The following is a 26,719-nucleotide window of genomic DNA, read 5'->3' on the forward strand; positions in this document are numbered from 1 at the left end:
TTACCACTGATTTGGCAACACGGAGTCCATTAATGACCTTGAGGAAGCGTCTTCCCTGGAGCAACAGGGGCAGAACCCTGGCTGGAGCAGGTTGGAGAGAGGAGAAGAGAGGTTTGGATGGGACGCAGCAAACACAGTTTTACTAGTAAAGGGGGCAGAAAAATGGAGCATTCACTGGAGGAAAAGGGGGCCAAGAAAGGGGGTCAAGAGAAGCTTTTCTTTTTTTTAGATGTGAAAAAAAATCTTAATTGCTTTTTAAATTTTGTTGTATTCATTTTGAACAGGTAATATATTCCCATGATCCCACACAAAGAAGATTCCCGGCCGGGCACAACGGCTCGCACCTCTAATGCCAGCACTTTGGGAGGCTGAGGAGGGAAGATCACTTGAGCTCAGGAGTTCGAGACCAACGTGGGCAACATAGTGAGACCCCGTTTCTACAAAAATAAAAAATAAAAAAAATTAGCCGGGTGGGATGGTACATGCCTATAGTACACAGCTACAGGCACACAGGAAGCTAAGACTGGAGGATTGTTTGAGCCCAGGAGTTGGAGGCTGCAGTGAGCTATGATCGCACTGCTGCACTCCAGCCTGCATGACAGAGTGAGACCTTGTCTCTCTCTCTGTCTCTGTTTTTTGGTTTGTTTGTTTTGTTTTTTGAGACAGAGTTTCGCTCTTGTTGCCCAGGCTGGAGTGCAATGGCATGATCTCGGCTTGTTGCAACCTTTGCCTCCTGGGTTCAAACAATTCTCCTGCCTCAGCTTCCCGAGTAGCTGGGATTACAGGCGCCCGCCACCATGCCCAGCTTATTTTTTGTAATTTTAATAGAGATGGGGTTTCTCGGCCGGGCGCGGTGGCTCAAGCCTGTAATCCCAGCACTTTGGGAGGCCGAGACGGGCGGATCACGAGGTCAGGAGATCGAGACTATCCTGGCTAACATGGTGAAACCCCGTCTCTACTAAAAAATACAAAAAACTAGCCGGGCGAGGTGGCGGGCGCCTGTAGTCCCAGCTACTCGGGAGGCTGAGGCAGGAGAATGGCGTGAACCCGGGAGGCGGAGCTTGCAGTGAGCTGAGATCTGGCCACAGCACTCCAGCCTGGGTGACACAGCCAGACTCCGTCTCAAAAAAAAAAAAAAAAAAAAGAGATGGGGTTTCTCCATGTTGGCCAGGCTGGTCTCGAAGTCCTGACATCAGGTGATCCAGCCGCCTCAGCCTCCCAAAGTGCTGGGATTACAAGTGTGAGTCACTGTGCCAGGCCTAGACCTTGTCTCTTAAAAAAAAAAAAAAAAAAGGCTGGGCGCAGTGGCTCACGCCTGTAATCTCAGCACTTTGGGAGGCCGAGGCGGGAGGATCACGAGGTCAGGAGATTGAGACCATCGTGAAACCCCGTCTCTACTAAAAATACAAAAAATTAGCCACGCATGGTGGCGGGTGCCTGTAGTCCCAGCTACTCGGGAGACTGAGGCAGGAGAATGGTGTGAACCCAGAAGGCAGAGCTTGCAGTGAGCCGAGATAGCACCACTGTACTCCAGCCTGGGTGACAGAGCGAGACTCTGTCTCAAAAAAAAAAAAAAAAGATTCCAAAGTGCATTTGGGAAAAAATTATCTCCCCTCCCACTGCCCCTCACCCTGCCTCAGCTGTTCATTCCTTACTCTGGAGACAGCCAGTGTAATCCACTTCTTATGAACCCCCCAGAGCTATTTTCTGCATAAAAGAACATTAGATAATTATTTTTCTCCCTGTTTTACACAAATGGCAACATCCTATTACACCATTACACAATGCTCTGCACCTTGTACTTTTGGATTTAACAATATATCCTAAATATCATTCTATAGCAATACACAAAGGACATTCTCATTCTTTTTTATGACTTCATATTTTTCTGGTATGTGATGCACCATTTTTTTTTTTTCAGCCAGCACTCTGCTAATGGACAATTATTTGAGATAGGTTCTATTTCCTTTTACAGAGAGGCCGTGGGGCACTGAGAGAGTCATGGGCATCCCTGCAGGTGCCCAGCTTGTGTGCTGTGGCGTGGAAATGCTACACTCCTAGTCATCCCGAGTGACTCTTTCTCCTGCCTTGATGAGTTTCCAGCCCTATTTCTCCCTCACTTCTATACCTTCAGCAATTTTTTTTTTTTTTAAATTTTTGAGACGGAGTCTCGCTGTGTCGCCCAGGCTGGAGTGCAGTGGCCGGATCTCAGCTCACTGCAAGCTCCGCCTCCCGGGTTTACGCCATTCTCCTGCCTCAGCCTCCCAAGTAGCTGGGACTACAGGCGCCCACCACCTCGCCTGGCTAGTTTTTTTGTATTTTTTAGTAGAGATGGGGTTTCACCGGGTTAGCCAGGATGGTCTCGATCTCCTGACCTTGTAATCCACCCGTCTCAGCCTCCCGAAGTGCTGGGATTACAGGCTTGAGCCACCGCACCCAGCCATTTTTTTTTTTTTTTGACAGAGTCTCACTCTGTCGCCCAGGCTGGAGTACAGTGGCCCGATCTCGGCTCACTGCAACCTCCACCCTCTGAGTTCAAGCGACTCTCCTGCCTCAGCCTCCCGAGTAACTGAGATTACAGGCGCCTGCCACCGTGCCCGGCTAATTTTTTGTATTTTTAGTAGAGATGGGGTTTCACCATCTTGGCCAGGCTGGTCTTGAACACCTGGCCTCGTGATCCACCTGCCTCAGCCTCCCAAAGTGCTGGGATTACAGGCGTGAGCCACGGCGCCTGGCCAATTATTTTATTATTCTTTCGTTCATTCAAATAACATGTATCAGACACTGGGTTAGGCCAGAGCACATGCAGGGATGCAATAGGTAGAGAAGCCCTGTGGTCATGGAGCTTGCAGATGAAGCCACTTGCGTGTTTTCGTACCTCAAACCTTCCGTGGAGCAACATGGAGAATTAATAAAGAGGCCTGATCTCTAGTTTTACCAATGAGTAAACCAAATGTGCCAACACATCTCTGTTGCAATCCTGTGAGCGGAATACCATAACAGTAGCCTGGTAACCCACACACTGACCACTTCAGTGCTGGCCCCCTGCCCCCAGCCTGGCCCCGCTGCAGTTTCCCATCTCAAATGTGAAGGCTAAAGCCCACAGGCGTTGGCTCCTCCCACTTCTGTCCTCCAGGTCATCCCACCCATTCCACCCCGTGAAGACCTCTGGACTCTAACCAGCGTCACTCTCCATGGCTACCAGCCTTGCTCTGGCCATCTTTTGCTGCGGCCACACAATAACCTCCTCCCTGGTCGTGCCTCCACTCTATCCCCTTCCCATCCGCTGTCTACCCAGCTGATATGTCCCTGTGTCATTTTCCTGTCCTAGCCTTCTTTTTTTTTTTTTTTTTTTTTTTTGAGACAGAGCTTCATTCTTGTCACCCAGGCTGAAGTGCAATGGCACAATCTCAGCTCACTGCAACCTCTGCCTCCCAGACTCAAGTGATTCTGCCTCAGCCTCCTGAGTAGCTGGGATTACAGGAGTGTGCCACCATGCCCAGTTAATTTTGTATTTTTTTTTTTTTTTCTGAGACGGAGTCTCGCTCTGTCGCCCAGGCTGGAGTGCAGTGGCGCAATCTCGGCTCACTGCAAGCTCTGCCTCCCGGGTTCACGCCATTCTCCTGCCTCAGCCTCCCGAGTAGCTGGGACTACAGGCGCCCGCCACCGCGCCCGGCTAATTTTTTTGTATTTTTAGTAGAGACGGGGTTTCACCGTGTTGACCAGGATGGTCTCGATCTCCTGACCTCGTGATCCTCCCACCTCGGCCTCCCAAAGTGCTGGGATTACAGGCGTGAGCCACAGCGCCCGGCCAATTTTGTATTTTTAGTAGAGACAGGGTTTCACCATGTTGGCCAGGCTGGTCTTGAACTCCTGACTTCAAGTGATCTGCCGGTCTCGGCTTCCCAAAGTGCTGGGATTACAGGTGTAAGCCACCACGCCTGGACTGTCCTAGCCTTCCAAGGCCTCCCTTCGCTGTCCTCAGGCTAATGTCATGGTGGGGCACAGCCTGGTGGTCATGATTATGGACTCTGGGGCCTGGGTCCCAGGTTTGCCACTTACTGGCTCTATGACCTTGAATGACCGACTTAACCTCTATTTGCCTTAGATGAGGCAAAATGAGACAATGAGGTAAGTGAGATAACGATAATACCTCCTACCGTATACAGCTGTTCTGAGGATAAAACTTAATGCATGTAAAGCACCTAAGTAGTACTTGACATATAGTAAGTGCTCATGAATGTTAGCTGTTAATATAATCATAAGGCCCTCTGATCTGGATGCTGCTTAGGTCTCTAACCTCTTAGTTTACCAGTTCTCATTTCCCATGTAAATCAGCCCAAATATTATTATTTATTTTAGAGACAGAGTCTTGCTGTGTTACCCAGGCTGGAGGGCGGTGGCATGATCAAAGCTCACTGAAGCCTTGAATTCTTGGGCTCAAGCAATCCTCCTATCTCAGCCTCCCAAGTAGCTAGGACTACGGGCAAGTGCCATCACACCCAGCTAATTATTTTATTTTATTTTTTTAGTACAGACAGTATCCCACTTTGTTGCCCAGGCTGGTCTCAAACTGACCTTAAGCAATCCTCCTGCCTCGGCCTCCCAAAATGTTGGGATTATAGGCATGAGCCACTGTGCCTGGCTCCAAATACTTTTAATTACCTGAGAGTACAAGCGCTCTCTTTCTCTCAATGCCTGCCCCACTGCCCCCCAACTCCAGTACCAAGTGCTCTGAGCTGAAGCTGGGTTTGAGGCCCAGTTTTCTTCTCCATTGCATCTCCAACAACTGGGCACAACAGTATGTTGAATGAATGCATGAATGAATGAGAACAGCATCACATGTGGGTTGTTTTAGGCCGTTCTCACATTGCTATAAAGAAATACCTGGGCCAGGCGCGGTGGCTCATGCCTGTAATCCTAGCACTTTGGGAGGTCAAGGCAGGAGGATCAACTGAGGTCAGGAGTTCGAGACCAGCCTGGTCAACATGGTGAAACCCCGTTTCTACTAAAACTACAAAAATTAGCTAGGAGTGGTGGCATGTGCCTGTAGTCTCAGCTACTCAGGAGGCTGAGGCAGGAGAATCGCTTGAACTCAGGAGGCCAAGGTTGCAGTGAGCTGAGATGGCACCTCTGCACTCCAACCTGGGTGACAGAGAGACTCCGTCTCAAAAAAAAAAAAAAAAAAAAAAAAGAAAAGAAAAGAAAAATAAATACCTGGCTGGGCGCGGTGGCTCACGCCTGTAATCCCAGCACTTTGGGAGGCCCAGGCGCGTGGATCACTTGATGTCAAGACTTTGAGACTAGCCTGGCCAACATGGCAAAACCTTGTCTCTACTAAAAATACAAAAACTATCCGGGCGTGGTGGCGCACGCTTGTAGTCCCAGCCAGCTACTCTGGAGGCTGAGACAGAAGAATCACTTGAATCGGGGAGGTGGAGGTTGCAGTGAGCCCTGATGGCGCCACTGCATTCCAGCCTGGGCGACAGAGCTGGTTAATTTATAAAGAAAATAGGTTGGCCGGTTGCAGTGGCTCCTGCCTGTAATCCCAGCACGTTGGGAGGCCAAGGTGGGCGGATCACGAGGTCAGGAGATCGAGGCCATCCTGGCTAACACGGTGAAACCCCGTCTCTACTAAAAATACAAAAAATTAGCCAGGTGTGGTAGTGGGCGCCTGTAGTCCCAGCTACTTGGGAGGCTGAGGCAGGAGAATGGCGTGAACCCGGGAAGTGGAGTTTTTCAGTGAGCCGAGATCGCACCACCGCACTCCAGCCTGGGCGACAGAGCGAGACTCCGTCTCAAAAAAAAAATTAAGAAAATAGGTTTAGTTGGCTCGTGGTTCCACAGGCTTTACAGCAAGCACGGTGCTGGCATAGGCTCAGCTTCCAGGGATGCCTCAGGAAGCTTCCCATCATGGCGGAAATCAAAGGGGGAGCAGGCACGTCACATGGGGAAAAGAGGAGCGAGAGAGGGTGGGGGGGGGAGGTGCCACACACTTTTTTTTTTCAAGATGGAGTTTCGCTATTGTTGCCCAGGCTGGAGTGCAATGGCGCAATCTCCGCTCACCGGAACCTCCGCCTCCCAGGTTCAAGCAATTCTCCTGCCTCAGCCTTCCCGAGTAGCTGGGATTACAGGAATGCGCCACCACGCCCGGGTAATTTTGTATTTTTAGTAGAGATGGGGTTTCTCCATGTTGGTCAGGCTGGTCTTGAACTCCGACCTCAGGTGATCCTCCCACCTTGGCCTCCCAAAGTGCTGGGATTACAGGCGTGAGCCACACGCCTGGCCACGACACACTCTTTTTTTTTTTTTGAAACGGAGTCTCACTTTGTTGCCAGGCTGAAGTGCAGTGGCGCAATCTCGGCTCACTGCAACCTCTGCCTCCAGGGTTCAAATGATTCTCCTGCCTCAGTCTCCCAAGTAGCTGGGACCACAGGCATGTGCCACCATGCCCAGCTACTTTTTTTTTTTCGGTATTTTTAGTAGAGACATGGTTTCACCGTGTTAGCCAGGATAGTCTCAATCTCCTGACTTCGTGATCCGCCTGCCTCGGCCTCCCAAAGTGGCAGGATTACAGGCGTTAGCCACCTCGCCTGGCCCCACCACATACTTTTAAATGACCAGATATTGGCTAGGCACGGTGGCTCATGCCTGTAATCTCAGCACTTTGAGAGGCCGAGGTGGGAGGATCCTCTGAGGTCAGGAGTTGGAGACCAGCCTGGCCAACATGGTGAAACCTTATATCTAACTAAAAATACCGGGTGTGGTGGTGGGCGCCTGTAATCCCAGCTACTTGGGAGGCTGAGGCAGGAGAATCGCTTGAACCCAGTAAGTGGAGGTTGCATTGAGCTAAGATCACACCACTGCACTCCAGTCTGGGAGGCAGAGCAAGATTCCATCTCAAAAGAAAAAAAAAAAAAAAAAAAAAGGCCTGAACCAAAGCAATAGTAGTGGGAGTGGAATAAAGAGGAAGCATTTGAGAGGAAGAATTAATGTTAATCTCCTAAACACCTTTACTCAATGCTTCCTAGGAATGTGTTAGGGGATTGTGGGAATAAAGAGCTGAAGTAGCATTTGCTCCTGTCCTCAAGTACCTCAAATCCTATAGAAGCAGACCTAAAAATAAAAACATACATGCAGGGAAGGCCACATTTAGCATCACTGCAGCCAGTGTCACTGAGAGATCACTATGCTTGTGAAATCAGCAAATTAAGGCACCGTACATTTCCAAGTGCCTCTGTCATTTACCCCAAGGATCTTTTTTAAGTACCTAAATTGTTATTTTGGTTAAAACACACTACAGTATACATATACACCTCACCAGTTTTTAAAGGCAGGGTAGTGAGGTTCAGACTGGGCCCATCTCTACCACTTGTCAACACATGATCTTGGGCAAGTTACCAAATTCTTTTAGCCCGTGCTAACTATCACGTGAAGACGAATGAGACTGGAATGTTGGGGAGAGAGAGCATGATGGGGCTATAGGAGGGGGTATGATCAGATCCTGCAAGGCCATGTGAACTACCATAAAGGTTTTGGACTTTTCTTCTTTCTTTCTGCTTTTCTCTTTCTTCTTTCTCTTCTTTTCCTTCTTCTCCTTCTCCTTCTTCTCTTTCGTTTAGAGATGGGGTGTCACTGTCACCCATGCCAGAGTGCAGTGGCATGATTGTAGATCACTGGACTACAGGTGTGCACCGCCACCCCTGGCTTGGATTTAGTATTCTAAGTTCAATGGGTTGTACTTTTTGTTCCAATTTATTATCACTTTTTAATTGGGATATAATGTCTACAAATAAATGCAAAAATCTTGCCCTGAGTTCAGTTAGTTTGGACACTTGTATACGTCAATGTTATACCACCGAAAAGAAGATACAGAACATTTCCACCATCCCAGAAAAGTCCCAACTGTTCCTTTCCTGTCAATTCTCCTTGTCTCCGGAACACTTAAGGGTGCTAAGCATATTATGTTTGCGGTGTTTTTTTTTTTTTTTTTTTTTTTTTTTTAACTTAGAAGATGTGGTAATATATGTTTGCGTTCCCAAAGGATCACTCTGGCTGCTGTGCGGAGGACAGCAAGGCGGGTAAAGCACAGGCCAGGCGAGGGATAATCAGGCAGTATTGCACGGAGGTCGCCTAGCAACCAGAAAGCGCCGTCGGGAGCTGGGAAAACGCTCTGCTCCTGTGAAAGGAGGAGGCCCCGCCCCCTCCCCGCCCTCTCTCCGCCCCACGCAGTGCGCGGGTACACGCTCTGTGCGCCTCGGGCGGACAGAGGCTTCTTATTGGTGGGTTTTCCGGAAGCGATGGATTCGGAATCTCGCCCGCAGCCACGCAAAACCGAGCGGCTGTGTGCGGTGCGTGTTGCGTGATACGCGCGGCGGCACGTGGCGCGGGTGCGGGGCGTGGCGTGGCGGGGTCGCGCGGCGCGGGCGCGCACCCGGAGCTCTGAACAGAGAGCGCCTCCTTCTGGGCTCGGTTTCCTCCCGTTGTAGTAGCGGAGCATGGCCCGGACCGGGCACCCGAGACCGCCCCGTGCAGCCTCACTGCCAGCCTGGGGGCCTCAGCGACCGCGACGGGACCAAGGGGCTCGGGGATCCTCCCCGCCCCCGGCCCTGGTGCTTGACTGACCCTCCCGTTCCCAGAGCCCCCAGCGCAGACCGGGATGTTTGTCCTGGTGGAGATGGTGGACACGGTGCGGATCCCCCCTTGGCAGTTTGAGAGGAAGCTCAACGACTCCATTGCCGAGGAGCTGAACAAGAAGTTGGCCAACAAGGTACTGGGCCCACGGCTCGCGGGCAGGCCTTGGCGCGGGAGAGCCAGCGCCGCCCACCGGCCGCAGGCCTGGCCTCCATCATGCCAAGCCCTGGCCGTGGGCAAGCGGCTTAATGTCTCAGAACTTCTGTTCACCGTGAAACAGGATGTTGAAGGGGATCAAAAGAAAATGGGCTTAAAAAAGGGAGTTGTAACTGGAAGTGTCAGACTCTACAATTCTAAATTACTTTGCAATTGCAGGCAAGTTAACCCCTCTGGGCCTCAGTTTCCATTTGTAAAATGGGGATAAAATGTTGCTGTCCTTCCAGCCATGCATTGGTTTTTTGTTGTTTTTGTTTTGTTTCGTTTCTTTTCTTTTTTTTTTTCTTTCCCCGAGACGGAGTGTTGCTCTGTCACCCAGGCTGGAGTGCAGTGGCGCATTCTCGGCTCACTGCAAACCTCCGCCTCCTGGGTTCAAGCAATTCTCCTGCCTCAGCCTCCCGAGTAGCTAGGACGACTACAGGCACGTGCCTCCATGCCCAGCTAATTTTTTTATTTGTATTTGTATTTAGTTTTATTTTTATTATTTACTTATTTATTTGAGATGGAGTCTCGCTCTGTCGCCCAGGCTGGAGTGCAGTGGCGCGATCTCGGCTCACTGCAAGCTCTGCCTCACGGATTCACGCCATTCTCCTGCCTCAGCCTCCCAAGTAGCTGGGACTACAGGGGCCCGCCACCACGTCCGGCTAATTTTTTTTGGATTTTTGGTAGAGATGGGGTTTCACCATGTTAGCCTGGTTGATCTCGTTCTCCTGACCTCGTGATCCGCCGCCTCGGCCTCCCAAAGTGCTGGGATTACAGGCGTGAGCCACCGTGCCCGGCCAATTTTTGTATTTTTAGTAGAGACGGGGTTTCTCCATGTGGCCAGGATGGTCTCGATCTCTTGATCTCCCCACCTTGGCCTCCCAAAGTGCTGGGATTACAAGCGTGAGCCACCGCTCTGGGCCAGTGCATTGTTTTTGTGAAGATGAACAGTTCTAGTAGTACAGAGTTAACTGTCAGGAGGTTCATCCCTTCATTCTAGTAGCCAATATTTGTGCGCCATCTCTGCGCCGTGCCTATGTGCCTTAGTGCCAGCTGAGAGGTCCTCCCACTGCCATTTCTCTGGCAGTCCTCCCTTTCCAGGTATTCTGTGTCGCATCACTCTTTCCATCTTAGACTTTTTCCTTTCCCTCTCTTTGAGAGCAGGGACTTATCTGTCTTCTTCCCTGAAGTATCCCCTCACTTAGCCAGAGCCTGGCACCAGTAGATGTTCCATAATTTTATGTGGGTTTTTTTTTTTTTTTTTTTTTTTTTTTTTGAGACAGAGTCTTGCTCTGTAGCCCGGGCTGGAGTGCAGTGGCCGGATCTCAGCTCACTGCAAGCTCCGCCTCCCGGGTTTGCGCCATTCTCTTGCCTCAGCCTCCTGAGTAGCTGGGACTACAGGCGCCCGCCACCTCGCCCGGCTAGTTTTTTGTATTTTTAGTAGAGACGGGGTTTCACCGTGTTAGCCAGGATGGTCTCGATCTCCTGACCTCGTGATCCGCCCGTCTCGGCCTCCCAAAGTGCTGGGATTACAGGCTTGAGCCACCGCGCCCGGCCTTATGTGGGTTTTTTGTTTGTTTGTTTGTTTTTTAAACAGAGTCCCGCTCTTGTCGCCCAGGCTGGGGTGCAGTGGTGCAATCTTGGCTCACTGCAACCTCCACCTCCTGGGTTCAAGCTATTCTTCTGCCTCAGCCTCTTGAGTAGCTGGGATTACAGGTGCCTGCCACCACGCCCGGCTAATTTTTGTGCTTTTAGTAGAGACAGGGTTTCGCCATGTTGGCCAGGCTGGTCTCAAACTCCTGACCTCAGGTGATCTGCCTGCCTCAGCCTCCCATAGTGCTGGGATTACAGGTGTGAGCCACTGCGCCCAGCCATTTGTCTGTTGAATGAAACAGAGGCAAGGCTCTGAGCTATAGTGTGCTGGGAAAAGCAGATATGAATGAGAGGGGTCCGCCGGGCGCGGTGGCTCAAGCCTGTAATCCCAGCACTTTGGGAGGCCGAGACGGGCGGATCACGAGGTCAGGAGATCGAGACCATCCTGGCTAACACAGTGAAACCCCGTCTCTACTAAAAATACAAAAACTTAGCCGGGCGAGGTGGCAGGCGCCTGTAGTCCCAGCTACTCGGGAGGCTGAGGCAGGAGAATGGCGTGAACCCGGGAGGCGGAGCTTGCAGTGAGCTGAGATCCGGCCACTGCACTCCAGCCTGGGTGACAGAGCGAGACTCCGTCTCAAAAAAAAAAAAAAAAAAAAAAATGAATGAGAGGGGTCCATAGTTGAGGGTGTGGTGACAAATTGAGGTAAATGCTATGAGGGACAGGTGTTCACACACCTGTGGGAACAAAGGACCATCCCCTGGAATGAGGGAACCTGCAGCTTTGGTGAGGAGGTGGGGTTGGAACTGAGATCTGATGGTGAAGTAGAGCCAACCAGAGGATTCCTTTCTGGGGTGGGAGGGGACTGGGTGGAGAGAAGAGCCCTGAAGGCAGGAACTGGCATGTGCACAGGCCCTGTGAAGAAGGAATACAGACAGGGCGCGGTGGCTCACACCTGTAATCCCAGCACTTTGAGAGGTTGAGGCTGGTGGATCACCCGAGGTCAGGAGTTCGAGACCAGCTTGTGCAACATGGTGAAACCCCATCTCTACTAAGAATACAAAAAGTAGCTGTAGCTGGGCATGGTGGCGGGCGCCTGTAATCCCAGCTACTTGAGAGGCAGAGGGAGGAGAATCACTTGAACCCAGGAGGCGGAGGTTGCAGTGAACTGAAATCGTGCCATTGCCCTCCAGCCTGGGTGACAAGAGTGAAACTTTGCCTCAAAAAAAAAAAAAAAAAAAAAAAAGAAAGAAGACGGGGTACAACACCCACCATGGTGTGGAAGAGGCTGGTGTGGCTTGGGCATAGGGAAGGGTAGGCTGGAAAGGTGGGTGGGGGCCAGGCCACACAGCCCTGTAGGATGAGGTACTGGTCTTTATCCGTGGAGCATCAGGAGGTGATGGACTGAGAAGGAGCCAGAAAGAGGAAGCTCAGCTTCCTGAGGCAGTCCCTTCAGAAGAGGTGAGGTTGATTTGAAGGTTGTTAGGTGGTGAAGGGAACTCATGGAGTCTTTAAGTGGATGGCTGCTAGTTACTTTGTGAGGTTGAAGGTGAGGGTCTGTTGGGGGATGAGGTACGGACCTTGTGGAGAGAGAAGGGGTAGAAAGTCCAAGAAGGGAATGGAGTCCCTTTGGAGTACAGGTCCTGTTGGGACAAGTCTTATAGTAGTCAATTAGATGAATCATTTGAGAGGAGGCCCAAACAGAAATCCATGGTCTGACAAAGGGCATGGATCTTGTGGCCTTATCTTGGTGAGGTTTGGCCACAACTCTGAGTTCTCTGAGCTTCTTGCTAATTCTTGGACAGTTCCTGCAAGGGTTCTAAGTGGGGGTGATGACATGGTGGCAGATAAGCAGACACTGAGTAGCCAGTTGTTTGAAACACCATGGTGTGGGGTGGGGGCATGGGATTTCTGCACATTCTTGGGGCCTAGGTCATGTGTCCCTCTGCCAGCTGCAGTCCCTGTGGCTGCATCTGTGTATCTAAGATGTTGTGAGCACAATGGTTCTGACGCTTACTAAACTGTGAGCTCTGGCATTGGCTTTGGGATGTCGGAGACTGCACGTTTAGCTAGCATTCCTGTCACTGGTCCTCACTAGTAATAACAAAGATCCTCAATGATGATTGTTTTCAGCGCACGAGCCAGGCACTAGGCTAGGGGCTTCACATCTGTTATCTCTATTTTATAATCCTGCCGCCTGGTATTTCCCATTCTCTGATGGGGAGACTGAGGCTCAGAGAGGTGAAGTGACCCTCTTGGCAGTCACACAGTGGGTGGTAGAGCTGGCCTTGGAACCTGGACCTGTTTTGTCACCTGAGGCCCTGCTCCTTCCAGATCTCTGCATCGTTCTGAGGTTCCTTACCCTGGTTTCCTCCACAAACTCATTTTCACCTTAAAAAGGAGATAATCATGGCTTGCTTGCGGTTGTGAGGGGTTCAGACTGCCTGGGAGCTGGGCCTGTGGTCACTCTGTGTCCATGTGTACTTGTGTGTCTATGTTTGTATGCATGCAGGTCGTGTACAACGTGGGACTCTGCATATGTCTGTTTGATATCACCAAACTGGAGGATGCCTATGTATTCCCTGGGGATGGCGCATCACACACCAAAGGTGGGTATCTTCTGTCCCTGGGGCATTGGGTTTCTTGGGGCTCAGTTTTCTGTAGCAAAAGTTCAAGCCAAAGCCAGGTTCAGTGGTGTGTGCCTGTAAGGCTGAGGGCGGAAGGATCTCTTGAGCCACAGAGTTCAAGGCCAGTCTGGGCAACATAGTAAGACCCTGTCTTTAAATAAATAAATAAATAAATAAAGTATTTAAAAATTTTAAAAGGTTAAAGCCAAAGAGATGGCCAGAGGGTGCTGGGAGTCCTGGAGGTTGAGAGACCTGGGGCCTCATCCTGAATTGGCCAGGAATTGACCCGGTGACAGCGGCAGACTTATCTTCTCTGGGCCTCTGTTTCCTCATCTGTGAGGCCTGGGATGTGGACTAGGTGGTTCTCAAGGCCTCTTCAGCTCTGACATCATAGCTCTATGTCTGTGCCCTTTTGGTCTCATTGCTACTGAGCCCTGCACCTTGTCCATTCCTCGGACTGCCCACTGCCTGTGGAGAGCAGACGGAAGGGGGATCAGCAGGCTGGCTGTGGGAGGGGACTTCGATAGTAGGACACAGTAAGTAAGAGTGTGGTCTCGAGATTCAAAGCTGAACTCTGCCTCTTAATAGCTGTGTGTCCTGGCAGAATATGTCATGGCTCTGTGCCTCTGCTTCCTCATCTGTCAGGTGCAGTTCAGGATAGATTTTATATTCCAAGACTGTTGTGAGGATTAAGGAGTTAATACATGAAAGCTCTTAGGACCGAGCCTTAGCACCTAGCGAGCACTCAGTGACTTATCAGCTTGGATTGTTTCTCCCTATTCTGTGGGTCAGTTGGGTGGTTTTCCTCTGGGCTGGCTGGCCTGGGGCTGGACGATCTAGGATGGTCTCACATTCTGAAGATTGGCAGATTGGTTGGTTACTGGGAGCCTGGGCCGGGCTGGCCCATCTCTGCCCCACATGGTCTCATCTTTCAGTAGGCCAGGCTGGGCTTGGCGGTTTTAAGGTTCCAAAGTTCAGTGCATGAGTACTTCTCAAGCCTCTGCTTCCATCCCATTGGCTAGGGTGAGGGTATGGAGAAATCGACTTCACCTCTGGGTGGGAGAAAGTGCAGTTACATTGCAAAGGGGTGTGCATCCAAGGATGGGAGGGTGATTACCAGATCCTGGAAAGAGGGAGGAGTAGAGAGAGGACCACGCCGAGAGGAGTGGGGACCAGCAGTCAAGGGAGGTGCTGAGCCCCGGGAGAGGGGCATTCTTCATTCTCATGTCTGGACCAAGCCAGTGTAGAAGACAGTGAGAGGCCCATTGAGAGGGTTCAGGCTCCCAGAGTGCAGGCACCGAGCCTGCCATCCCTTGGACACTCAGAAGCACAGTTCTCAGCCTGCCCCAAGCCTCCTGAGTCAGAATCTTGGGGGATGGGCCCAAATACTTTTTTTCTGAGACGGAGTGTTGCACTGTTGCCCAGGCTGGAGTGCAGTGGTGCGATCTCGGCTCGCTGCAAGCTCTGCCTCCTGGGTTCACGCCGTTCTCCTGACTCAGCCTCTTGAGTAGCTGGGATTACAGGCACCCACCACCACGCCTGGCTAAGTTTTTGTAATTTTAGTAGAGATGGGGTTTCACCGTGTTAGCCAGGATGGTCTTGATCTCCTGACCTTGTGATCCACCCGCCTTGGCCTCCTTAAGTGCTGGGATTACAGGCGTGAGCCACCGCACCCAGCCAATTTTTTTTTTTTTTTTTTTTAAGACGGAGTCTCACTCTGTCGCCCAGGCTGGAGTGCAGTGGCGCGATCTTGACTTACTGCAACCTCCACCTCCTGGCATCAAGTGATTCTCCTGCCTCAGCCTCCTGAGTAGCTGGGATTGCAGGCATGCACCATCATACCTGGCTAATTTTTGTATTTTTAGTAGAGACGGGGTTTCACAATGTTGATCAGGCTGGTCTCGAACTCCTGACCTCGTGATCCGCCCACCTCGGCCTCCCAGAGTGCTGGGATTATAGGCATGAGCCACTGCCCCTGGCCCCAAAGGCTGTTTTACAACAAGGTGCCAGGTGGTTGTCACATGAGCCTGTGATGGATAAGCCCTGTGGTAGTCCATACTGGTCAGCCTCTCAGCACAGAGATGCCAGAACATTCCAGAGTATGCTATGAGACTGCCTGGTGTCTGCGTCCAGGCATTCAGCGAATTAATTAGTTCACATAGATGTTACCATGCTACGCTGAGAGGCCAAAGAGACGGGCTGTCTTTTTTTTTTTTTTTTTTTTTTTTTTTTTTTTTTTTTTTTTTTTTGAGACAGAGTCTTGCTCTGTCGCCCAGGCTGGAGTGCAGTGGCGCGATCTCGGCTCACTGCAAGCTCCGCCTCCCGGGTTCCCGCCATTCTCCTGCCTCAGCCTCCCGAGTAGCTGGGACTACAGGCGCCCACAACCGCGCCCGGCTAATTTTTTGTATTTTTAGTAGAGACGGGGTTTCACCGTGGTCTCGATCTCCTGACCTTGTGATCCGCCCGCCTCGGCCTCCCAAAGTGCTGGGATTACAGGCGTGAGCCACCGCGCCCGGCCTGAGACGGGCTGTCTTTATATGGACTAGGAGCATTTTTATTAGCAGAGAAATAAGACTGTGATGTGAAAACAACCACGAGGGCCTCTGTTTACAGAGAAGGAGGCCGAGCTGAGCCCAGTCTCCGCATTTGGACAGGGGCCTTGGTTGTCCAGGAGACAAGTGGTAATAGGTACTAGAAATTGCAGAAAAACTTGGAGAAAAAAGTCACACTGGGGCCGGGTGTGGCGGCTCATGCCTGTAATCCCAGCACTTCGGGAAGCCAAGGTGGGTGTTTCACCTGAGGTTAGGAATTCAAGACCAGCCTGGCCAACATGGCAAAATCTCGTCTCTACTAAAAATTAAAAAAAAAAAAAAAAAAAAAAAAGCCGGACATGGTGGCTCACGCCTGTAATCCCAGCACTTTGGGAGGCTGAGGTGGGCGGATCATGAGGTCAGGAGTTTGAGACCAACCTGACCAACATGGTGAAACCCATCTTTACTAAAAATGCAAAAATTGGGCCAGGCACGGTGGCTCAGGCCTGTAATCCTAGCACTATGGGAGGCGAGGCGGGCAGATCACGAGGTCAAGAGATTGAGACCATCCTGGCTTAGCATGGTAAAATCCCGTCTCTACTAAAAATACAAAAAGTTAACCGGGTGTGGCGATAGGTGCCTGTAGTCCCAGCTACTTGGGAGGCTGAGGCAGGAGAATGGCGTGAACCCGAGAGGCGGAGCTTGCAGTGAGCTGAGATCCGGCCACTGCACTCCAGCCTGGGTGACAGAATGAGACTCTGTCTCAAAAAAAAAAAACAATTAGCTGGGTGAAGTGGCATATGTCTGTAATCCCAGCTAGTCAGGAGGCTGAGGCAGGAGAATTGCTTGAACCTGGGAGGCAGAGGTTGCAGTGAACCGAGATTGTGCCGCTGCACTCCAGGCTAGGCGACAGGGCAAGACTGCGTCTCAAAAAAAAAACCAAATTAGCCAGGTATGGTGGTGTGCGTGCTGGTAATCTCAGCTCCCTGGGAGGTGGAGGTGGAGGCAGGAGAATCACTTGAACCCACGAGGCCAAGAACACGCCACTGCACTCCAGTTTGGGTGACAGAGAGAGACTCTGTCTCAAAAAAAAAAAAAAAAAAAGTCGGAGGAAATTCTGTCTATTCAATTGGAAGATTTCTACTGCTGACTTTTATTAGCCCCCACCCTCATCTGTCCTGGGTCTCTGTTTTCTTGGGAATCAGGTGGGAGGCATGGAGTGATCACAAGGACCTAGATTTGAATTAATTCTGGCTCTGGCCTCCTGGATGGGGACCTTGGGTGGGTACCTCCGCCTCTCAGCCTGAGTTTCCTCCTCTGTACAATGGGGTTAACCCTGCAGCTATAAAACTCCCATTGAGCACCATGCAGGGTGAGCTGTGATTTTTGTTGTGGGAACCAATTGCCATGCTTTGAGGCTGACGGCTGACCCCAGGCCCTGTTCCCACTGCTCCCACTCCTGCAACCCTGCCGCCTCACTCAGGGCTGTCACCAAGCCAGTGCTGGAAGGGCTCAGCACCAGGTCATGCTGTGCCTTCACCTTTGTTCAGAGAAATATTTATTTGCTTGGGCCTTGGGAGCGGTTGCTCTACCTCTCTGAGACTCGGTTTCCCTATCTGTGCACACAGTATAATGACAGTAATAGAACCTTCCTCCCTCATTAAATATCTGTGAGGAGTCAACGAGCAAATCTGAGCGAAGCTTTGGTCTAGTGCCGGGCACGTAGGGCGTGCTCACAGATGATGGCCTTTGTGGCATGGGACCCTGACCCCCATTGGCTAAGTCTACCCCTCGTTATTTGGTGCCAGCCCCTGTTCTCCACACCCTCCCAGCCTGGGACCTGCTGTACCCTGCCCCGGCCTGCCCCATTCTGATTGGGGGCCCTGCTCTCAGCTCCAGAGCAGTGCTCCTTTGTGGCCACCTTTAGTTATTTATTTTTTAACTTTTTTTTTTTTTTTTTTTTTTGAGACGGAGTCTCACTCTGTCACCTGGGCTGGAGATTAGTGGCGCCATCTCTGCTCACTGCAAGCTCCGCCTCCCGGGTTCACGCCATTCTTCTGCCTCAGCCTCCCTAGAAGCTGGGACTACAGGCGCCCACCACCATGCCTGGCTAATGTTTTGTATTTTCAGTAGAGACGGGGTTTCACCGTATTAGCCAGGATGGTCTCGATCTCCTGACCTCGTGATCTGCCTGCCTCGGCTTCCCAAAGTGCTGGGATTACAGGCGTGAGCCACTGCGCCCAGCCTATTTTTTAACATTTTAAAATATTTTATTGATTTGCAAATCAGGCAGCTTCCTCAGCCAGAGTCGGTGCAGAGACACCCCCCACCTTTTTTCTTTTCTTTTTTCTTGAGACAGTCTTCTCTGTTGCCCAGGCTGGAGTGCAGTGGCACGATCTTGGCTCACTGCAACCTCTCTGCCTCCCGGGTTCAAGCCATTCTCCTGCCTCAGCCTCCCGAGTAGCTGAGATTACAGGTGCCCACCACCACACCTAGCTAAATTTTGTATTTGTAGTAGAAATGGGGTTTCACCATGTTCGCCAGGATAGTCTTGAACTCCTGACCTCAGGCAGTCGGCCTGCCTTGGCTTCCCAAAGTGTTGGGATTATAGGCGTGAGCCACCATGCCTGGCCGGTTTTTTTTTTTTTTTTTTTGCCTTTTTTAACAGGTTTATCATTTGTTTCATTTTTTCTTTTTTTTTCTTTTTTTTTGTTTCATTTTTTTCTATTGTAAAATATACATAACATGAAATTTACCAATTTAAACATTTTAAGTGTACAGGTCAGTGGCATTAGGCACATTCATATTCTTGTTTTATTTTTTTTGAGACGGAGTGTTGCTCTGTCGCCCAGGCTAGAGTGCAGTGGTGCCATCTCGGCTCACTGCCAGCTCCGCCTCCCGGGTTCACGCCATTCTCCTGCCTCAACCTCCCAAGTAGCTGGGACTACAGGCGCCGGCCACCACGCCCAGCTTATTATTTTTTGTATTTTTAGTAGAGATGGGGTTTCATTGTGTTAGCCAGGATGGTCTCAATCTCCTGACCTTGTGATCCTCCTGCCTCAGCCTCCCAGAGTGCTGGGATTATAGGCGTGAACCACTGCACTCGGCCCACCTCCAGAACTTTTTCATAGGGCAGATGTGGCAGCTCGTGCCTGTAATCCCAGCACTTTGGGAGTCTGATCACTTGAACCCAGGAGTTTGAGACTAGCCTGGGCAATATGGTAAAACCCTGTCTCTAAAAAAATGCAAAAATCAGCTGAGCATGGTGGTGGGCACCTGTAATCGCAGCTACTCAGGAGGCTGAGGCAGAGAATTGCTTGAACCCGGGAGGCGGAGGTTGCAGTGAGCCAGGATCGCGCCATTGCACTCCAGCCTGGAAAAAAAGAGCGAAACTCCATCTCAAATAAATAAATAAATACAAAAAATGAGTTGGGCATGATGACATGTTCCTGTAGTCTCAGCTACTTGAGAGGTTGAGACGGGAGGATCACTTGAGCCTGGGAGTTTGAAGCTACAGTGAGCCATGATGGTGCCACTGCACTCCAACCTGGGCGACAGTGAAACTCTGTCTCAACAAAAAAACACAACAACAGAAAAACTTTTTCATCATCCCAGACTGGAGCTCCTTAGCCATTTAACACTAATTCCCCATTGCCCACCCCGCCAGCACCTGGAAACCACTGTGCTACTTTTTTTTTTTTTTTTTTTTTTTTTTTTGAGACGGAGTCTCGCTCTGTCACCCAGGCTGGAGTGCAGTGGCCGGATCTCAGCTCACTGCAAGCTCCGCCTCCCGGGTTCACGCCATTCTCCGGCCTCAGCCTCCCGAGTAGCTGGGACTACAGGCGCCCGCCACCTCGCCCGGCTAGTTTTTTGTATTTCTTAATAGAGACGGGGTTTCACCGTGTTAGCCAGGATGGTTTCGATCTCCTGACCTCGTGATCCGCCCGTCTCGGCCTCCCAAAGTGCTGGGATTACAGGCTTGAGCCACCGCGCCCGGCCAACTGTGCTACTTTTTAAAAAAAATTTTTTGAAGGCAGTGACAGGGTTACTCACTGCAACCTCTGCCTCCTAGGTTCAAATAATTCTGGTACCTCAGCCTTCTGAGTAGCTGGGATTACAGGTGCCTGCCACCATGCCCAGCTTTTTTTTTTTTTTTTGAGATGCAGTCTCGCTTTGTCACCCAAGTGGAGTACAGTGGTTCGATCTCAGCTCACTGCAACCTCGGCCTCCCGGGTTCAAGTGATTCTCCTGCCTCAGCCTCCCCAGTAGCTGGGATTATAGGCATGCACCACCATGCCCAGCTAATTTTGTATTTTTAGTAGAGACGGGGTTTCTCCGTGTTGGTCAGGCTGGTGCTGAACTCCTCACCTGAGGTGGTCCGCCTGCCTTGGCCTCCGAAAGTACTGGGATTACAGGCATGAGCCACCATGCCAGGCCTGCCTAGCTAATAATTTTTGGGTTATTATTATTATTATTTTTGAGATGGAGTCTCGCTCAGTCGCCCAGGCTGGAGTTCAGTGGCGCAATCTCGGCTCACTGCAAGCTCCACCTCCCGCGTTCATGCCATTCTCCTGCTTCAGCCTCCCAAGCAGCTGGGACTACAGGCACCTGCCGCCACGCCCGGCTAATTTTTTGCATTTTTAGTAGAGACGAGGTTTCACCGTGTTAGTCAGGATGGTCTCAATCTCCTGACCTCATGATCCGCCCGCCTCGGCCTCCCAAAGTGCTGGGATTACAGGCATGAACCACCACCCCAGCTTCCTTCCTCTTGATGGTTCTTTAGACTCATCCTTTTTTTTTTTTGAGACGGAGTCTTGCTCTGTCGCCCGGGCTGGAGTGCAGTGGTGTGATCTCGGCTCACTGCAAGCTCCACCTCCCAGGTTCACACCATTCTCCTGCCTCAGCCTCCCGAGTAGCGGGGACTCTACAGGCGCCCGCCACTGCACCCGGCTAATTTTTTTGTATTTTTAGTTCAGATGGGGTTTCACTGTGTTAGCCAGGATGGTCTTGATCTCCTGACCTCGTGATCTGCCCACCTCAGCCTCCCAAAGTGCAGGGATTACAGGCGTGAGCCACTGTGCCCAGCTTCAAACCCTGCTTTCTTTACCAGTTGCTTCTGCCCTTTTTAGGAGCTGAAGGAGAGCCTGAAGGGAGGTTGAAATTGACTTTGGAGCCACTGATGGCTCAGAGTCTGGGCTCAGGTGTGAGTAACCTGGCAGTTTTGGGAGTGCCCAATTCTAGGACAGCTGCTGCTGGCACCTTGTGGGGGCCATGCTGTGAACTTGCAGGAGACAAGGGGAGGGTCTGGGACCTGCAGGGGGATGTGGCATGGAGCAGCCACACAGGCCCCCGGGTGTGCTGGCACCTGAGGGTGACATGGGAGTGCGCTGGGGCCCCAGTCAGCGTCACTGACGGGCTTTCTTCATTTCCAGTCCATTTTCGCTACGTGGTATTTCATCCATTCCTAGACGAGATTCTGATTGGGAAGATCAAAGGCTGCAGCCCAGAAGGAGTGCACGGTAACCGTGGCCCTGATGCCTCAGACAAGACTTGGGAACACTGTGGGGGCAGGAGGTCTGTGCCCATCCACATGGTCAGGGGAGGGCTCAGGTGTTGAGGCTGAACCTTTCCGGTGGTGTCAGAGAAGCTTGCCCACCCTCCCTCTCATGTGTTGTGTGAGGACCTCCGTCAGCAGTGAGGTTTCACTGTCAGGCCATCACTCTGGGCTTCAGGGTAGGCACTGAAGCTGGTGGAAGTGACTGGGAGTCTTCAGCGCCCACTGGTCACTGTTGTGTGCAGAGGTTTTGGGGACTAGGTGCTCCGGGCTTTGCCCAGGGCTGCTCGGCTGTGTGGGTGGTGTAGGCAGAGGCATTAGGCGGGGAAGGGGCCTAGTTTTCCATAATGACATCCACCTCGTGAGCAGCCCAGGGCAGGGCTTGCCTGTCAAGCATCAGACCCTGCAATGTTTGGTGTCTACTGGGAACCCTCATCTCAGGCCATCACCTGCTTCCTTCCTTCCAGTCTCTCTAGGCTTCTTCGATGACATTCTCATCCCCCCAGAGTCACTGCAGCAGCCAGCCAAGTTGTATCCTCCCAAGGTTAAAGTGGTTTGTCACAGAGGAGCTCAGGCCTCTCCAAAGGAAGGTCCCCACTCTTTAGGGTGGCCTTTGGGTCCTGTAACCTGATGCCACTGGCCTCCGTGCCTGCCCCCAGCCTGTGCTTTTGCTCCAGAGGCACCAGCCTGTCTGTGCCTCCCATTCAGGGAGTGAAGTGATGCCCACGCGCCTGTCTTTGTCGGTGCTGTCAGGCTTGGCTGTCTGGGTTGTACACTGCACACCATTAGAGCTGTGGTGTCCCGGGGGACACCATTCATTTCTGGTTCACTTTGCTTAGGTTTTCCCTGCAGCAATCATCTTAAAGATCACTTGCCCTGGAGGCTTACGCTGGTCCCTGGGACGTGAGGCCTTGCCTGTGTGCTGGGTCATGGGCTGAGATGTGTTCCTTCTGGGCCTCCGTTGTCCCTGTCCCACCCCTCACCTTGCTGTACTGGGGTTGTCTGTTTCTGTGGGGCTATCCATGAATCTGAGACTCCTCACTAGGAAGGACTCTGATGTGTCACAGCTGTACTCACAGTGCACAGCACGGGACCTGGCACAGAGGCAGGACCCAACAGTGGGACTGCCACCAGAGAACCCATGCTCCCCTGTGTGGGCTTTGCTGGGGGTGATGGAGGGCCAAGGGGGGCTGCCCTGGCTGGGTGGCCGCACGGCTCTGGGTCTATGTGTGACTCCAGGATGTGTTAGAAAACCTGGCGCAGCGCGGCTGGTTCTCTCACCAACTGTCATCCAACTGGGTAGGTGACCTCCCATCCCACTACATCCTCTTGGAAACGGCAAGTCCTTGGGTGCCCATCAGCCTGTTGCAAGGCTTTGATGAAAAGGGTATGTGGGGCCCCATGGCAGGAGGCCCAGGTTGCTCTTGTCTTAAGAGGTGGGACTTGGACCATGTCTCGTCCCCTCCTGCTCTGGTGCTCTGAGATTCATGTGCGTCTGGCCGTGGTGTCTGACTGGAGGCCCTGTGTTCCCCATCCTCGGTCCTGGCATCCAAGAGCGCTTGCTCTTCGCTGTTTGGCCCAGGCCTTGCACATGGGGCTGGGACCTGCTTTTGCTGTGACTTCCCAGCCACAGTGATCTCACCCTGGGATTGGTTTTTCCTGGGGTCGGGGGGTGCTGAGGGAAGCCCCTCCCACGATCTGGTTGCTGCCTTGACCCTGGACCCTCTCAGCGACGAAGCAGAGCAGGTGTGGGTGTGGGAGTATGAGACGGAGGAAGGAGCGCACGACCTCTACATGGACACCGGCGAGGAGATCCGCTTCCGGGTGGTGGACGAGAGCTTTGTTGACACGTCCCCCACGGGGCCCAGCTCAGCAGATGCCACCACTTCCAGTGAGGAGCTGCCAAAGAAGGAGGCTCCATACACGCTTGTGGTGAGTGGCCCTGATGGCACTGAAACCACCATGGAGGCGGGAGAGCCGGAGTGCAGGGCTGGAGGCTGTGTCCTTTGGGTTCTGCTCTGGGATCTCCCCCAGCAGGTCAGGGATCCTGTTGTGGGGGCCTTGGCTGGTCACTTCTCCCTGGAGAGCCTGGGTTTCTGTAGGCCAGGGCTGTGAGGCAATAAAGGTACATGGCTGCTGGTGGGGTGGGCAAGTCAGCTTGCAAGGGGGACAGAGCTCATGCTGGACACGACCAATGATAAAGAGGCTTTGAGGCCAGGTGCAGTGGCTCATATCTGTAACCCCAGCATTTTGGGAGGCCAAAGTGGGAGGATTGCTTGAGGCCAGGAGTTTGAGACCAGCCTAGCTAACAAAGTGAGAGCTTGTCTCTACAAAAATCAATTAGCAGGGCATGGTGGTGTGGCCTGTGGTCCCAGCTACTTGGGAGGCTGAGGTGGGAGGATCCCTTGAGCCCAGGAGTTCAAGGTTGTGCCACTGCATTACAGCTTGGGCAACAGAATGAGACGCTGTCTTTAAAAAACTGGGGGTAGGGAGGCGTTTGAGGGAGAAAGAAATCAAGGAAGGGGTTTGGGAGAGATCAAAGCCCTGAGATTAAAGGTAGGACTGCTGAGCGCAGTGGCTCATGCCTGTAATCCCAGCACTTTGGGAGGCCGAGGCTTGTGGATCACAAGGTCAGGAGATCAAGACCATCCTGGCTAACATAGTGAAACCCCATCTCTACTAAAACTACAAAAGATTAGCTGGGTGTGGGTGGCAGGCACCTGTAGTCCCACCTTCTGGGGAGGCTGAGGCAGGAGAATGGCATGAACTCGGGAGGCAGAGGTTGCAGTGAGCCGGGATCACGCCATTGCACTCCAGCTCAGGTGACAGTGCGAGACTCCGTTTCAAAAAATAAAAATAAATAAATAAATAAATAAATAAATAGGTAGGGCTCCCTGTAGGAGCAGCATTAAAACAGTGAAATAAAAGGGAGGGCTCCAGGGAAGAGTGGCCCTCAAGGCTGCTCCCTGTTGGATGTGTCTGGAGCATGGGCCTCATGTTTGCTCAGCCTTCCTGCCAGTTAGAACCTGGGTGGCCCTGGAGGGCAGGCCTGAGGGTGAGGAAGGGTCCCTGACCCTGTCAGGGCCTGGGGTCCCTGGAGAGGGGTCTGCGCCCTGCTTGCTGCGTGCCCATCAGGAGCACTGCTGTGGCTCCCACGTCTCCCCAGAGCCTCTGGGCTGCCGTGTGCTGCTCCTCCACTTTGCCTGTGCTGGGCCTGCTGGGCTCCCCTCACCTCCCGTCCAGGTTGGTTCAAGCCAGCGTGTCAGTGAAATGTGCGTGTTCTTTCTCTATCCCTGGCAGGGATCCATCAGTGAGCCAGGCCTGGGCCTTCTCTCCTGGTGGACCAGCAACTAGCCCTGGGGCTGGACAGTGGACCCTACCAGCCTGCAGGAAGGTGCTTACGGCAGTCTGTGAAGACAAGAGCAGCTAAGGCTGATGCTAACAGCAGCTGAGGCTAATGTGTCTCGAGCTGGACAGTGGGGCAGGGCCAGGAGTGCCCACCAGCTTGCCCCCCTCCTCCACCATCTAGGCCCTGCTCCTCCCCCCGGAGCTTCTCAAGTCGCTGCTTTCAGTGACAGCAAAGCCATTTAATAAACAATGGCAGCATCAGAAGGGAAGGGGCCACCCTTGTCTCAATGGCCAGTGTTATGATCTGAGGTCACTCAGTTCCTGTCGCTGGGACAGCATGGCCTCTCTTACCGCAGAGATGGGCTCCCCCAACCCCCACCAGGTGGCAGCACGTGGGGGCTGTGAGCTCTGGGCTGCCCCAGGCTGGCCGAGCCTGGTGGAGCCATAAAGTACATAGGGAGTAAGGCTGGCTTGCCTGGGGTGGCTGCTTTGGGCACTGGAAGCTGCCAGTTGGAATTGAGTGGGCATGAAGGGGAGGCACCTTCCCACCAGCTTGTGGAAAAAGGTGGGGTAGCCCCTGAGCTCTAGGAGACCAGTTCCTGATCAAAACAGTGGAAGCTCTGGGCTTTGCTGGTACCCCCTACCCAAAATTCATGATACAAGACAGCAGCAAACCTGGGACCACCTGTCCCTCAGATCTCAGCTATTGCCATGAGCACCTTGTGGGACTGCTGGTAACACCCCAGCTCTGGGCCCACAGCGTTTCTTCAGCAGCATGGCTTCGCAGGGTTCCTCCTGCCCCTCTGCCGACACCAGGACGCTTGCCTTACAGTAAGTTTTGTCCTGGTGATGGGGCCTCCATGGAACCTGCCTCCTGCCCTGGCCTCTTCGGCTCTCACAGGACCCCCAAGTGTGGAGGTGCTGGCTGGTGGTGTCAGCTGATGCCACTCCCTTTCCAGATGGCCTCATCTGCTATTGTGCCCACCCTCAGTGTTTAGAGGGCTACATGAGGCCATGCCTGGCGTATCAGTGCCCAGGGAAGATGGAGAGTGAAGGCCACTCTCTGGGAGACTCAATTCTGGCCCAGCAGGGAAGCTACAGGAACATGGGGGGCAGGGCTGCTCTGCAGGTGGGGTGGGGTGGGAGGTGACAGGAGAACATTTCTGCCACACCTCAGGTCTCCTTCACCGCAGTGATGGATCCAACTGTGGCTGTGGCTGTCGGGCCTCCACTGACCTTGACTGAAAAGACCCTTCCTGGACCCTGAAGCTGATAACAAATGGCACAGACACCAATCACTTACTCATAGAACAGTCGCTGGTTTTGGATTCTTGTTTTCCTTGCAAGAACAAAAGGTTCTCTAGAATCCTTCAGCCAACGAAATGATCAGGCAGGAGAAAAACTTTAGATGGGAGTGTTGTCATCAAAAATAAATACGGTTGCATGGATCTGCTTAAGATCTGAACCAAACTAAAAATAGGAAGACAGGGGCTAAAAAGTTATTTTAAGAACCCCCCCCACCACAACCACAGTCACTCCGTGGGCTGAGCAAGGAGCAGGAAGCATGTCTGGTCACACCATCTTGGAATAAGAAGCCATGACTGGATGCATCGGATCCGCTGATGGCGCACGTGGGGCTGAACTTGACGCCAGCGCTGGGGCGGGGCGGGGGGCGGGGAGGCATTGCCCTCACTGCTGCAGCTCCTTCATTCTGTTGAGGGCACTGCCGGCGCGGAACCACTCGATCTGCGTCTCGTTGAAGGTGTGGTTCAGGAGGATGGTCTCCTGGGTCCCGTTGGGGTGCTTGATGATGCACTTCAGGGGCTGCAAGGAGAAGGTGGGTGTGGGTGGAAGTGGTGGGTACTACGTGCCCTTGGTCCTGCAGGGGGGTCAGGGAGGCCAGGGACTGCCTGGGGACCTAGGAGGTCAGCAGGCAAACCAAATCCTAGGCCAGTCTGTGCCTCATGGCCCAGGTTAGACCCAGATGGCACCTACAGGGGATTCCTGGGGCCCAGAGGGTCCTGCAGTGGGTGGGCTGTCCCCTGAGTGTCAAGTCCTGGTGAGTAAAGGGAGGTTGAGGAGGTGGGAGGGCCCTGGGCTGACCCCAACCCCCAACTCTGGGAAAGCGCTTCCCTTTCTCTGTGGGGCCACCTGGAGAACTGGGGGTCTTTCCAGCTGGAATGAAGCCTCCTGGGAGAAGCTACCCTGGGACCAGTGCAGGAGGGGAAACAAG

General features: G+C 52.5%; 3 protein-coding genes across 4 annotated transcripts in view; 2 read left to right on the forward strand and 1 right to left on the reverse strand.

Moving 5' to 3' along the window:
- PHF5A (PHD finger protein 5A) overlaps positions 1 to 26,719 on the forward strand; it is a 132,354-nt gene that overhangs the window by 35,652 nt on the left and 69,983 nt on the right. The window lies entirely within an intron of this gene.
- POLR3H (RNA polymerase III subunit H) lies at positions 8,310 to 25,934 on the forward strand. 2 transcript variants are annotated; one of them, XM_050806121.1, is made up of 7 exons: positions 8,310 to 8,770; positions 12,939 to 13,035; positions 21,017 to 21,103; positions 21,606 to 21,669; positions 22,869 to 23,070; positions 24,439 to 24,532; positions 25,664 to 25,724. In XM_050806121.1, the coding sequence occupies exons 1-6, from the start codon at positions 8,660 to 8,662 to the stop codon at positions 24,490 to 24,492; spliced, it is 615 nt and encodes a 204-aa protein (XP_050662078.1). In that variant the 5' UTR covers positions 8,310 to 8,659; the 3' UTR covers positions 24,493 to 24,532; positions 25,664 to 25,724. The 2 variants fall into 2 exon arrangements, with proteins under 2 accessions (XP_050662078.1, XP_050662077.1); XM_050806120.1 differs by lacking the exon at positions 24,439 to 24,532 and having other exon boundaries at positions 25,664 to 25,934.
- ACO2 (aconitase 2) overlaps positions 25,805 to 26,719 on the reverse strand; it is a 297,744-nt gene continuing 296,829 nt past the window's right edge. Inside the window, exon 19 of the mRNA XM_050805828.1 lies at positions 25,805 to 26,310. Within this exon, the coding sequence (XP_050661785.1) occupies positions 26,176 to 26,310 (135 nt within the window). The 3' untranslated portion in view covers positions 25,805 to 26,175. The remainder of the gene's footprint in view (positions 26,311 to 26,719) is intronic.

The sequence above is a fragment of the Macaca thibetana genome, chromosome 10, assembly GCF_024542745.1.
Source record: "Macaca thibetana thibetana isolate TM-01 chromosome 10, ASM2454274v1, whole genome shotgun sequence".
NCBI lineage: Eukaryota > Metazoa > Chordata > Mammalia > Primates > Cercopithecidae > Macaca > Macaca thibetana.